This window comes from Dermacentor andersoni, chromosome 5, assembly GCF_023375885.2.
Source record: "Dermacentor andersoni chromosome 5, qqDerAnde1_hic_scaffold, whole genome shotgun sequence".
Taxonomy (NCBI): Eukaryota; Metazoa; Arthropoda; class Arachnida; order Ixodida; family Ixodidae; genus Dermacentor; species Dermacentor andersoni.
The window spans coordinates 130,314,882-130,329,183 of record NC_092818.1 but is presented as its reverse complement, the minus strand read 5'-3'; the positions used below and the strand labels follow the sequence as shown (position 1 = coordinate 130,329,183).

Below are 14,302 nucleotides of genomic sequence, written 5' to 3'. Positions count from 1 at the left end.
GAGGTACAAAATGAAGGTTGTACAGGTCTACGCCCCTACATCCAGTCATGATGACCAGGAAGTCGAAAGCTTCTACGAAGACGTGGAATCGGCGATGGGTAGAGTGAAAACAAAATACACTATACTGATGGGCGATTTCAATGCCAAGGTAGGCAAGAAGCATGCTGGAGACAAGGCAGTGGGGGAATATGGCATAGGCACTAGGAATAGCAGGGGGGAGGTATTAGTAGAGTTTGCAGAACAGAATAATATGAGGATAATGAATACCTTCTTCCGCAAGCGGAATAACCGAAAGTGGACATGGAGGAGCCCGAACGGCGAGACTAGAAATGAAATAGATTTCATACTCTGCGCTAACCCTGGCATCATACAAGATGTGGACGTGCTCGGTAAGGTGCGCTGCAGTGACCACAGGATGGTAAGAACTCGAATTAGCCTAGACCTGAGGAGGGAACGGAGGAAACTGGTACATAAGAAGCCGATCAATGAGTTAGCGCTAAGAGGGAAAATAGAGGAATTCCAGATCAAGCTACAGAACAGGTATTCGGCTTTAAGCCACGAAGAGGATCTTAGTGTTGAAGCAATGAACGACAATCTTGTGGGCATCATTAAGGAGTGTGCAATAGAAGTCGGTGGTAACTCCGTTAGACAGGATACCAGTAAGCTATCGCAGGAGACGAAAGATCTGATCAAGAAACGCCAATGTATGAAAGCCTCTAACCCTACAGCTAGAATAGAACTGGCAGAACTTTCGAAGTTAATCAACAAGCGTAAGACAGCTGACATAAGGAAGCATAACATGGATAGAATTGAACAAGCTCTCAGGAACGGAGGAAGCCTAAAAGCAGTGAAGAAGAAACTAGGAATTGGCAAGAATCAGATGTATGCGCTAAGAGACAAAGCCGGAAATATCATTACTAATATGGATGAGATAGTTCAAGTGGCTGAGGAGTTCTATAGAGATTTATACAGTACGAGTGGCACCCACGATGATAATGGAAGAGAGAATAATCTAGAGGAATTCGATATCCCAGAAGTAACGCCGGAAGAAGTAAAGAAAGCCTTGGGAGCTATGCAAAGGGGGAAGGCAGCTGGGGAGGATCAGGTAACAGCAGATTTGCTGAAGGATGGTGGGCAGATTGTTCTAGAAAAACTGGCCAGCCTCTATACGCAATGCCTCAAGACCTCGAGCGTACCGGAATCTTGGAAGAACGCTAACATAATCCTAATCCATAAGAAAGGCGACGCCAAAGACTTGAAAAATTATAGACCGATCAGCTTACTGTCCGTTGCCTACAAAGTATTTACTAAGGTAATTGCAAATAGAATCCGGAACACCTTAGACTTCCGTCAACCAAAGGACCAGGCAGGATTCCGTAAAGGCTACTCAACAATAGATCATATTCACACTATCAATCAGGTGATAGAGAAATGTGCGGAATATAACCAACCATTATATATAGCTTTCATTGATTACGAGAAAGCGTTTGATTCAGTCGAAACCTCAGCAGTCATGGAGGCATTGCGGAATCAGGGTGTAGACGAGCCGTATGTAAAAATACTGAAAGATATCTATAGCGGCTCCACAGCCACTGTACTCCTCCATAAAGAAAGCAACAAAATCCCAATAAAGAAAGGCGTCAGGCAGGGAGATACGATCTCTCCAATGCTATTCACAGCGTGTTTACAGGAGGTATTCAGAGACCTGGATTGGGAAGAATTGGGGATAAGAGTAAATGGAGAATACCTTAGTAACTTGCGCTTCGCTGATGATATTGCCTTGCTTAGTAACTCAGGGGACCAACTGCAATGCATGCTCACTGATCTGGAGAGGCAGAGCAGAAGGGTGGGACTAAAAATGAATCTGCAGAAAACTAAAGTAATGTTTAACAGTCTCGGAAGGGAACAGCAGTTTACGATAGGTAGCGAGGCACTGGAAGTGGTAAGAGAATACATCTACTTAGGACAGGTAGTGACTGCTGATCCAGATCATGAGAGTGAAATAATCAGAAGAATAAGAATGGGCTGGGGTGCGTTTGGCAGGCATTCGCAGATCATGAACAGCAGGTTGCCATTATCCCTCAAGAGAAAAGTGTATAACAGCTTTGTCTTACCAGTACTCACGTACGGGGCAGAAACCTGGAGGCTTACGAAAAGGGTTCTACTTAAATTGAGGACGACGCAACGAGCTATGGAAAGAAAAATGATAGGTGTAACGTTAAGGGATAAGAAAAGAGCAGATTGGGTGAGGGAACAAACGCGCGTTAATGACATCTTAGTTGAAATCAAGAAAAAGAAATGGGCATGGGCAGGACATGTAATGAGGAGGGAAGATACTCGAATGGTCATTAAGGGTTACGGACTGGATTCCGAGGGAAGGGAAGCGTAGCAGGGGGCGACAGAAAGTTAGGTGGGCAGATGAGATTAGGAAGTTTGGAGGGTCAACATGGCCACAATTAGTACATGACCGGGGTAGTTGGAGAAGTATGGGAGAGGCCTTTGCCCTGCAGTGGGCGTAATCAGGCTGATGATGATGATGATGATGATGAGCTCTCCTATGTAGGCCTTGCGTTGCCGGACTGCCGCTTTCGCGCGTGATTACACACTCGGCGCGACAGACGATATTAGATTGGCAGGAGCACGATTCTCACAGACAGTCTCTGTTAAATCTACAAATAAATAGGCATCGTACTACATCTATATATACCAGCGTGCGTCAATTGAGCCTTTTGGTCGGGTGGTACACCCGCCGTGGTTGCTTAGTGGCTATGGGTATTGGGCTGCTAAGCACTGGGTCGCGCGATCGAATCCCGGCCACGGCGGCCGCATTTCGATTGGGGCGAAATGCGAAAACAGCTGTGTACTTAGATTTAGGTGCGCATTAAAGAATCCTAGGTGGTCCAAATCTCCGGAGGCCCCCACTTCGGCGTGCCTCATTATCAGAAAGTGGCTTTGGCATGTAAAACCCCATAATTTAATTATTTTTGTTTGGGTAGGGCGGTTCTATCGAGAAGAGATTAAGAAAAGGCACACAGTAGGCCACATAAGCTTACGGGACACAATATATGCCAAAAGAGAAAAAAAAAGTTAATTCTTGTGAAGCATGAAACATATACTGGAATTCAAAGTTCTAGCCCATAGAATTTCTTTCGACCTCATCAATGATGCATTATACTATTACCGTCATGACTTAACAAAGCATAAATTTAGACTTATCGTTCAAACAAGGTCCCGTAATGTTACGTAGTCGACTGCGTACTGATTGGGCGGCTGATGCGATGTTCAGGGTGTCCGCTGTAGGTCCGTTTGTTTTTCTCTTCTTCTGCGCAGATAAACGACAGCCAAGAGCGTGTCAAGTCGCGCGACAAGGCTGGTGGACGAGACGACACCGCTGAAGCCCCTCAGCAGGGCAGCAACAACGTCATGGAGGAACTAGTTTGGAGAGAGTGTGACCTGCAGCTGAGCGATAGTTGCACCCAATCTGCCATGGAGCCTTGCCAATCCCTACAGTCCTGCGAAGAGGCTTCAATCCCTGCCCATTTGACGCCTGAAGGTTAGGCGTTGAGTTGGCCTATCGGATTATTGTCAAGAAAGAGACAGAGTATAATGCAGGGAGGTTAATCAGGGGCGGCGGCTACCCTACACAGGGGTACGGGTATAAATAAAAGAGAACAGACGGACAGGCATGTATTGAGTATTACGCGGTCATGGCACGATCTGAAAAAGACGCGCCGACACTGGATGACAAAAACGCATGGTGTACGCTGTGAAAGCATTCAGTGGGGTTGCGGCTTAATTAACGGCCAGTGCGTCCACCTTGCCGACTCCTATTCCTAACAACTCGCGGCGCGTATATACGTTACGGGGATGGAGCTCTGAGAAATTATGTTCGGTCGCAAATACCGGTTTAGGTGAGTTGGTAACATCAATGCATAATTATGCGCGGGCAGTGAGCTATAAACGAGGAGAAAGGACGCCCATTGGTCTCTGTCTCTTCCATTCGTCCTTTTGACGCGAAAGCGTTAAGAGGAAGCTTTAGCTCGGATGCTCCTATCTAAATACATGTAAAAGGAGAATTGGTTTTTCTCTGCAAACACTGCACCAAATTTTACAAGGTTCGTTGCATTTAAAAGAAAAAACTTAAAATCTAGTGACTGTTTCGAATTTTCGATTTAGATCGTCAATTTTTTATTAAAAATTGGCAAATATCAAAAATTTTTAGCGAACAAAACTATCAAGTTTACAACTCTCTAACTCAGCAAGGAAGATGATATCGCGATTCCGTGAATCAGATATCATAGTGCATCTAAAGCGGACAAAATTGATGTGTTACACATGAATTAAAAGAACATTCAGTAATATGTAGATGCCGCTTTTGCAGAACCCTTGTACAGAACGTAACATATTCACGTAAGATATTAGTTGAGATATCCAATTTGTCCGCTTTGAATGATCTCATGGATTCTGTTTACAGAACCACGATATCTGTTCGTGATGCAGATCTATTAATTTATAAACTTCATGCGTCTATCTTATTCGAACTTTCCATTTTCTGAAAATTTGTTTCACAATCGAAATTCCGCTTCCAACAGTCAGCAGAATTTAACTTTCGCCCTAAAATGCAACAAATTTCATTGAAATTGGTCCAGGGGTTATCTCAGAAAAACGTTCTTGCGTTTTACATGCATTTGAATAAGCCGCGTCAGAGTTGGGCCCGAGCAAGTGATAACGCGCGTTCTTCTAGCTGATAACGCCTGAAGCAGAAGCCTATTCACAATTGCGTCGTAGTTCATTTGAAGTCAGATATGGTGAACCCCAGTTTTAATGTACCAGCGGGAGAAAACTAGCTGCGGTTGGTAGCCCGCGTTTAGCGAAGCTTTCGCTGGGGCGTCCGAAGGTGTCGAGCTGGAACAGCGTACGCGAAGCAGGGGAAATCTCTGTATATAAAGGTGTCTTCAGCAATACGCTGTGCGGCTACATTGCTTGAATGCTAATCGCATTAACGTCGACAGTGATGATGAGGTGGATTGTGTCGGATTTTTTTTTAAAGAAACAGCGTCATCATTTGAGGAGTAGTCAGCAAGCGAGATAGCAGTGCCCACGGAGAGCGCCTGTAATGTCGTAGTGAAGTAACCGCTCAGATCTGCTGCTGTTTTTGCACGAGCAACTGACGTAAACGCATACCTATGACGCAACGCATACAGAACATGAGTAGCACTGATAGCTTTTCTATTTGGTTCGTGACCTCTTTTTGGTACGTTTCATTCGTAACAAGCAGGGCGCACGGTTGGCCGCTTTCCAGTCCTTTACCAGATTGGGTGGCGGACGAGCAGGGGCGCGCATAAAAAACAAAATTTTTACTTTCGTCCGCCGACATGCAAGGGTCCAAGTTCCGGCTCGTATTTCTTCTATTCTCCAAATGGTAGTGCTTCTAATACAGAATTATGTTATTCAGAACCGAAGTCATCAAATATTCATTTGCTTTCTTTCTTTTTTCGTTGTCCTCGTTCCGCATTCGGTTATACTGCCTGATCGGCGACGCAGGGTCCCCAACGTGACACCGTGCCTGTGTCCCTTGTATTGCGCCTCCTTTCGTTTTCCTCTGCGTTGTATTTCTTTCTTTCAAATAATCTTTTGTGGAGAGAAAGAGTGGGTGTTCATTATGCACTTTTTTTTTTTTTTTTGCTGTGAAACTAGACAATTTGAGAGCATGCGCGCAGTTCTAGGTGGCTTCACTGCCGCATGCAGCTACGCCCCATATTCCCGAACAATGCGTATCGAGTGCCTTTAAGTACCCCCCTTGTGACTTCTGGGGGTTGTATCTTCGTCTGCGAGCTTTGTATCAGCAGTCCAGCAACCCCTGCTGCGAACATCTCACTCGTATATAATTGATGAGGCTTATGAAAATGGCGCTCGGGCGTAGCCCTCCCCACTGCGACCTAGTTCCTTTCACGATTTCCTTGCTCGGACTGTAGCTCGAAATCGCGACTCTTCAATGGCAATTTCTTCTTGACTTGGATAGAGAACGCTCGTTGGAGTTCCCGTCTAAGCGACGCTTTTCTTTTTTTTAGTGTTCCGCGCTCAACGCTATACGCCAGCCTTCCTGAATTGGAGCAGCTATATGTCGTAGCTTTGTCCGCAAACAAGCAGTTCACTTCAACGGCACCCATCGTGTTTGCTTAGTGGCTGTGGTGCAGGGCTGCTAAGCACAAGGTCGCGGGATCGAATCCAGGCCACGGCGGCCGCATTTCGGTGGGGGCGAAATGCGGAAACACCCGTGTACTTAGATTTAGGTGCACGTTAATGAACCCCCTGTGGTATAAATTATTATGGAGTCGCCCACTACGGCGTGCCTCATAATCAAATCGTGGTTTTGACGCCTAAACCCCTCTAATTTAATGATTTACATTACTTTAACGACGTTGCTTATGAAGCTGCCTTCAGAAGTTATCTCCTTACGGCGTAGGCTCCGTAGCCTCAGCGGAAACGCTGCATTTCTCGTGGATAATAGCATCACACGGGTCTATTTTCAATATTGATATGTCAGAAAAATAGTTAACGATTTTTTATATGCTTTAAATCCAAGTGGTAACTTTTGTATTCGGTCATTGCTGACGAGGAAAAAAAGCTGCGAGAATGTGTTGAAGGTGGTCAGACGCAATGGAATGTTTTCCGGTAATATGAGAATGTTTAATGAAGGAGCACTAACCTCAGTGCTTTATTTACATCGCCCTGAATGAGCTTCCTGGAGCCCACGGTTGTCTGCGCCTGCGTATATGTATGCAAACATCACCAGTGCTTCGTGCTATTTATGGAATGATTTGATTTGACAATTTGCGAGCGTCTGTGGGTATGAAATGAGGTGTCTGCGTAATCACGATATATATTGAAATATACCAATATCAGTTTATACGAAACAAAATTTTATTTACTCGAAACGCTGAAATTCGAAAGGGTGCGAGGAACAGCTGTTTATATTGCAACGACAAAAATACTTCCTTTATTTCTTTGGTTGTCAACTCACTTAATGCAACATGATCAACATCTCACAGCGGTCGCCACCATCTTCTCTAGAGCAACTTTATTATTGCAATGCACACAACGTCACATTCATCCACTACTGTGTTAACCGCTGTGGCCCCCGATATACGTGCACTGGCGCCACTAGTGTTAGTCTTTGGCGAAGTGCGAATCTTGCACAATAGCTCCAGCTACCAACTACACATTGCTGCATAGACATAAATTTGAGCTCCGGTTGTGGCCACGGGAGAGTTCTTGTTTTTCTTCGCCATATGACGAGGGGGAAGCTGGGGACCAAAAACTGACGTGGCGGTGACATCACGATGACGTCGATACCAGCACATCGGAAAGAGATCGACGGACGGGTGGACAGTCGGATACAGACTGTCCGGTTTCGAGCTTTTAAACGCTGTCGCAGTAATAGGTGGCGCATGCCATGCAATTGGATAAATGTGTCAACGCAAGAGGTGTCTCGCGCTCCGTCCTGGAGATAATGAAGTGTTTATCCCTTTCTCTGTCACAATTGTTTTTCTCGTGCAGTCCCAGAGGTGGTCCCCAACAAGGCACGCACTGTGCCGAGCTACTCCGTGGTGGCCCGCGAGGGCGACGAGCTGCAGCTGTCGTGCGGCTCGGCGGGCGCCGACAGCTGGCTCGCGCCCGGCGGCGCAAGCTCGAGCCGAACGAAGACGGCGGCCGTGGGAGAACCCGGGGGGACACCGGCGACGTTTCGGCCAGTGGCCCCCGCCCTCGGGGGCCGGCTGCTGCGCTTCGGCCGCGTGCGGAGGCAGCACTCGCGTCGGTACACCTGCCGCTTCAAGTCAGCGCGCGGATACCACGTCCTCGTAGACGTCCAGCTCGTCGTCCAGTGTGAGTCTCTCGTTATACGACTTTCATTGAAGGAGAGAAAGAGCGGAAATGATAAATGAAAGTTGAGGAGGAGAACCAGTACGGAGCCCGGTTGGCTACCCTGCGCGGGGGTAATGAAAAAAGGGAGGAAAAGGTTAAGGGAACAAGAGAAAGTAAATAGTTGATGCGCACTCGAGTAACCGAAGTAGTGAAAATTAGCGCTGTGTCATATGTGGTTGCTAAGTCCGGTTGCCTTCAGGAGCCGTAGCATCGCTTTTGTAGCCTTCTGAAAATGTGATGTGCGAAGCCATGGTCACGGGGACACGGCGATGGAATGAAGGAGAATCAAAGTGAAGCGAAAAATTTAACTGTGCGCAGTTATGATGACATATCGAGATCCATAAATGAGACAACTATACCAACACAACGCAGATCAACAAATTAACAGAAACCTGTGTACGCCCCCTCCCTTTCCCCCCAACTCAGCCCCACCCCACTTATTTGAATAAATCTTCAACTCTAGACCGATCGCTCTTCAGGTGATACAATGGCATACGTTACAGAATAGGAGAAGCGCCGCCCTCTGAAGGCTGCAGTAAGTATTGTCGGATTGGTCATTTAGTGCCTTTCAATTCCTTGTTATCCGTTCAACTTTCGCGGCCTTCTGGTGCCGCTGTATCCTGGTGTCCTTTTTTTTTGCGTGAACCGAAGAACTCCAGTAAAGAAACAGCCATTAACTGGAGCCAGGGTCAGGAAAGAGTCCATCAAACGGCTATTCCAAGGGGAACATCTACAGCAAGGAGCTTTTCCTTGCGCGTCAAGGAGCGGTAACTTGCGATGAACTGGCTCCGCGTACACGGCGCCGAACGTGATCGCAATCGTCACTAGGGAATTTCCCCGTGTAGCAGGCACACACAGCGGTCTGCTATAACAGCACTGTTCAGTCCTTTCATTTCGTGTTTCCCACTCGCCGTGTCGCTCCATTCGAGCGCGGCGGAGTCATAGACCTAGCTTGGGCTTCAAAACGGCCCTCGAAGAGCAAGCTTGCTTCCGTCCCATACGACGCGCCGTACATTGGCCGTGCGCCACCAAAAACACCAGCGCTGTCGATTCCGTGACCTTGCAGCCTTCGGGAACACCGGTCGCACTGTGCTTGCTATACCGAAGCAGCGGCAGCGCGTTCCGGAACAGCGACTCGCGCCACCTCGACCCTATTGCGGCAGAGATGGCCCTCGTTGCTTTGCTGTTGCTGTTTCCGCGCGCCGGCTGGATTGTGTCTCATTCCCTGATAGGCTCCCCGAGACTTGACGGCTGGCCGGCTGTGAGCCGCGTCTGTCCTTCCTAACGGCTAGCTTTACTGCCATGCTTTTATTGCAGGCGGCATTGTCTGGAAGTATAGCACGGGTGAAGGCAGAGGAGGAAGGGCGTCTCCCCTCACCTGTGCGAGTCAAAGCGCGGGAAACGCGAACTTGCCTCGCACGCTTAGCCACGCGGCTGTTCGGCATGCACGGGACGTCGTGGGCGCCTTCGGTCGACCGGCCACGGAATGACGATTGCGTCAGGCGCCCCCTTGCGCTCCCCTCTCTTGTTTCCCCATACCCGAGTCCGCGCACGCTCCGGCTAGAGGCCTCTAGGGAGATGCGTCTGTTTCCAGAGGGTGACCGCGTGGCAGTGTCCATAAAGGTTGTGTGGATAGGAGCATCACTTATTTATGTTACCACGCTGGTGGCCGATCAGTCTGCGGCGGGCGTCTTGAAGCCAGAGTAAGCTTCGTCTGACGCGGAATTGGAAGAAAAAAACAAGCGGCATGTTTTAAGGAAGCGAGGAGTAAGAGAATTGGTGGTGGTGGTAACAACTTTATTGACAATCCGGCAAATTCGTGGCCTGGGCCAAGGCCGCCCCCGAGGAGGTCCGGAGATCCTGTCTCCTCGCCGCCTCGCGGGCTTGCTGGATGGCTCACAGTTGATTTCGGAGGTTTGAGATGCGCAACGCGGCCGTCCATCGCGCCGCAGCTTCATCTGGGAAAGCTGCATTTTCTCTGCATATAACCTCACATTCCCAGAGAATGTGTCTAAGAGATGCGTGAGCCCTGCCGCATATTTTGCAGTTATCGTCTGAATAGATGTCTGGATATATTCAGTTCAGTTCAGTTTATTACCTTAAAGGTCTCCTGTAGGTGCATTACATAAGGGGTGGGCTTTTATAAGATAGCAAAAACATCGTGAGAAATAATTATTTAAGAAAATGGTCGGTTACAAGTTCTGTGAACGAAGATGGACAAGTGGTATTAGCGATGTTGGCGGGAAGGCCGTTCCAGTCTGTGGCGGTGCGGAAGAAAAAGTAGGCTGCGAAGGTGGTTGTCCGTGTACGTGGCCGTGCCACTTGAAGTGGATGGCTGATGCGATGAGATATGCGTGCTGCTGCTGTGATGTAAGGCTCTTGATTAAGGGAAGAAAAGAACTTGTGGTACAGGAAAAGACTGGAAATGCGACGTCGACATGAAAGTATTGACAAGCCGGATTCTGATTTCAGAGATGAAACGCTGACGTCGTATGAGTATGAAGTATGAATAAATCTAACAGCACGAATTTGAACTGATTCTAATGCGTCGGTGAGGTATGCTTGATGCGGGTTCCAGATGGCTGACGCGTATTCCAGTTTCGGCTTGACAAGTGACTTATATGCTAGTAATTTTACATCTGATGGGACCTGCCGTAGATTCTGTTTTATAAAACCTAAGGTTTTGTTAGCTGCGGAGATGTATATATCCTCCTGAGATGGACGGGGTTGGAAAAGGTCTTGGTTTGTAACTGCCTCCAGTCTACCGCTTGGGCCCTGTCGAGTTTAGTGTTAGGGGGTCGATAAACACGCCTGGAGTTTTGATAAAATTTTGTAATATCACAGTACCTGGTCATTCTGTTCCTCTGTGCATGCCTACGTTGGATTTCCAACCACAAGAGAGGATCCTTTTACGCGGGCGCGGAATGTGAGACCTCGTACTACGCGGTGGACCTCCTCGTTGAGGTTGGCTACGGGGGTGTCGGGGGACGTGTGAGCCGGGAACTATATAATGTGTCGTTCCTCCGTCTCCTCGGAGGTGACATAGTTCGCGTTGGCTTTGAGTATAGCCTCAGCCTTCGGCGAAATTCTGCCTTGTGCGTAGTTTCTGACCGCCGTCTGCGAGTCACTGAGTACGTATCTGTAACTGGGGTTAACGATGGCTAGGGCTATCGCCACCTCTTCCGCTACCTCGGGGATTTTACCCCGTATACTACACCAACTGACCAATTGTTTGCCGGTATTTAGGAGTGCCATTGCGAAAGCACGTCGATCCTCGTATTCCGCGGCGTCTACGAACAGCGTTTCCTTGTCGCTTCCGAAGGCTTGTAGTATAGCCTCGGCTCTACTCTCTCTTCGACTTTGATTGAATTCGGGATTCATGTTCTTGGGTAGATTAGCCACCTGCAGCTTTTCCCTGATCGCGCTTGGAATGGATGTCTTGTCGCCGTGCTGCATGTGATAACTTATCCCGGGTTTGTCCAGGATCCTCCTGCCCGTTCGTGTCTTCGCTAGTCTCTCGAGTTGCGAGATTTGGTGTGCCTCAATTAACTCTTCGAGCGTGTTGTGGACGCCCAGCTGCAGCAGAAGTTCCCTGCTTGTGCTGTCTGGAAGGCCCAGTGCCGTCTTGTGTGTTCTTCTAATGAGGGTGTTCAGTTTGGCATATCCGGCCGCGTACCAGTTGTCGTAGGCGGCCACGTAGGTGACGTGGCTAATAACGAAGGAGTGTAGGAGTCTGACGACGCTGGCTTCCCGCCTACCCTGGTGTCTGTTGGTGATTCTTCTGATGAGCCTCATCGTGTTCGTGATCTTAGTCACCAAATTCCTGACCATTTCTCCGTTGGTGCCGTTGGATTCTATGATGAGTCCGAGCACCTTAATCTGCTTCACCCTGGGTATTCCTTCTCCGCCTTTGGTGCGTATGCAAATTTCTTCGTATGCAGCATGCTGGATGTAAGCCTTGGGGGGTCTTCCCCTAAGCGTCCGGCGGTAGAGGAGCAGTTCCGATTTTTCTGGCGATCAGATGAGACCGGTTCCGACGAGAATGGGATGCAACATTTTGCGCCAGCTTGGGATGTGTACGACAAGCTTTCTCCTACACAGCTAATAATCTGATCTGAATATAGTGGTAATTTGGGCCGGTTGGAACCGTTCAGTCATGATGGCGGTCAGAACACTACGCAAAACAAGGGACAAAAAACCAATAATTTGTCCTGGTTACATTCTTGTATTTTCCCCCTTTGTTTCCCCCTGATCGCCATCATGACGAATTGTCTGAATATGAGAGAACGGATTATTACAACATATTCACAGTAAGTAGTCGGGGTACAGGCGGGGTTAGCCTGATTTGTACTGTTATATTTTTTTCTAGTGGTCATGCAATCTGCATCATCTACATTGTTTTGTTATACAGGGTGCCCCAGCTAGCTTTAGCCAGATTTTAAAAATATGCGAATGCCACGTAGTTGGACAGAACTAAGGTAATGTTGTTTGCCGTCGCCTGGAGATACTCAGATTTTTTTTTGTCCTACCGAATTGCATAATTAGTCCTAGTTAATGAACATCTCAAATATTAAAACTACATGAAAAGTGTCACTGCGAAAATTGCAGAGCGACATAAACACTCCCGATGCTACTTTGTGTTGCTCAATACGTGCTACATAAAAGTGTTTTTCCGAGCGTGAAAGAAGCCCGCAAATGTACGCAAAGTGCCTTGAGGGGTTAGCTGCGCGGAAATTTTGCATGCATTTGCGGGTTTCTTCAACGCTCTAGAAAAACACTTCTATGTAGCACCTATTGAGCAACAGGAAGCAGTGTCTGAAGTTTATCATGTTGCTCTGCAATTTTCTCATCGACACTTTTCATCTAAAAATAATATTTGAGAAGTTGAATAAATAATTCGGACTAGTTATGTAATTAGGTAGAATGAAAAAAAATAATCTGAGTATCTCCAAGCGACAGCAAACAACATTACCTTAGTTCTGTCCAGCTACATGGCATTCGCATATATTTAAACTCTGGCTAAAGCTAGCTGGGACTCTCTGTATAACAAATCAATGTAAATGACGCTGATTGCATGACCGGTAAAAAAAACAATATAAGAGGACAAATCAGGCTAACCCCGCCTGAATTCCCGCCAGTTACTGTGAATAAGTTGTAACCATGTTTTCTCAGATTCAGACTATTCGTCATGGTGGTGGTCCACGCGCTACGCAAAGCAAAGGGGGAAACGCAAAGAAGGAAAAATTTTGGCTAATGTTAGCTGGACACCCTGTATATTTATCTAACGCGCCTATCAGAGACAGCTCATATTAGTGCCACTGGGCATGCTGCTGTTGTACACTGAAATGAAAACTTCCAATAACGCTCACTACATTATTGGTCCACCAGTGAGGTCATTCATCTACTCCACTTAATTCAGTTTAGGTATGCTACTTCTAAAGTGCTACAGCAACCGTGATGGAAGAGGCAGTCGAGAGCTACGACTCTATTAATATACAGTAATATCTGTATTGCCTTCACACAGAGAAGTTTCTCGCTGGATCCGTAGACAATGCCTTATGATGACAATTAGGTTAATTTAAACCTCCCTGCTTATCGGAACATCCCTTCTCAAAATAGTTTTTGCTACGAAGGAATGTTTATTAGCACTGTTTCATGTGGAGATCCTTGCCAATAAGAAAAGTGGACCCTGGAGTCAGCCACCTTTTATGGGAGCGACATCGTACTCCAGCATTTTGCATTTTTGTTAACATGTTCCCAGAGCGTACCTTAGCGTACCCATGGACCTTAGTCTCTGAGACGGCAAGAAGTGCGCGAATTCCCCACTTCCTTTACGCGCACATACACACATATATGTGCGATAACTTCTCTTTCAAAACGTTTTTAGCACTGTAATAACTTTTCATGTTGAAATATTGTGTGAAAAAGTTTCTTCACTTCACCTGCGATTCTAGATGCCCCATCAGTGGAACCTCTGGAAGTGCTGCGGGACAAGAAAGACTCCCGGTTGGTGTGCGTTGCGGGGGCGGAGCCTTCACCGGAGATCGCGTGGCTGCGAGACGACCAGCCACTTTCCGAGGACATCACACCCTCACTCAGGTGGGCAGCTCGTCGCAACCCAGAAAGCACATGACACTCTAATTGCCGACCAACACCTCAACATTTTTTTTTGCGATAGCAATTATATGGACACTCCAGGCGTGTTTTTACCCTGGCCGTCGGGGTCGCCGTGATGTTCCGCATAAAGTCCAAGGGCGATAACACTATTGCCAATCGCCGTATGCTGTATGTGCGAGTGAAAACGTGCGTGGGGAGCCGATGATTGCGGCTAATCTCGAGCGCGCAAAGGAGGAAAGCGGGGATTATGCGCGCCGTC

At 47.5% G+C, this 14,302-nt stretch overlaps 1 protein-coding gene across 1 annotated transcript in view; it reads left to right on the top strand.

Moving 5' to 3' along the window:
* Positions 1 to 14,302, top strand: part of LOC126531163 (uncharacterized) — a 127,806-nt gene that overhangs the window by 100,108 nt on the left and 13,396 nt on the right. The window contains exons 3-5 of the mRNA XM_050178585.3: positions 3,331 to 3,553; positions 7,561 to 7,887; positions 13,881 to 14,025. Of these exons, the coding sequence (XP_050034542.1) occupies positions 3,331 to 3,553; positions 7,561 to 7,887; positions 13,881 to 14,025 (695 nt within the window). The remainder of the gene's footprint in view (positions 1 to 3,330; positions 3,554 to 7,560; positions 7,888 to 13,880; positions 14,026 to 14,302) is intronic.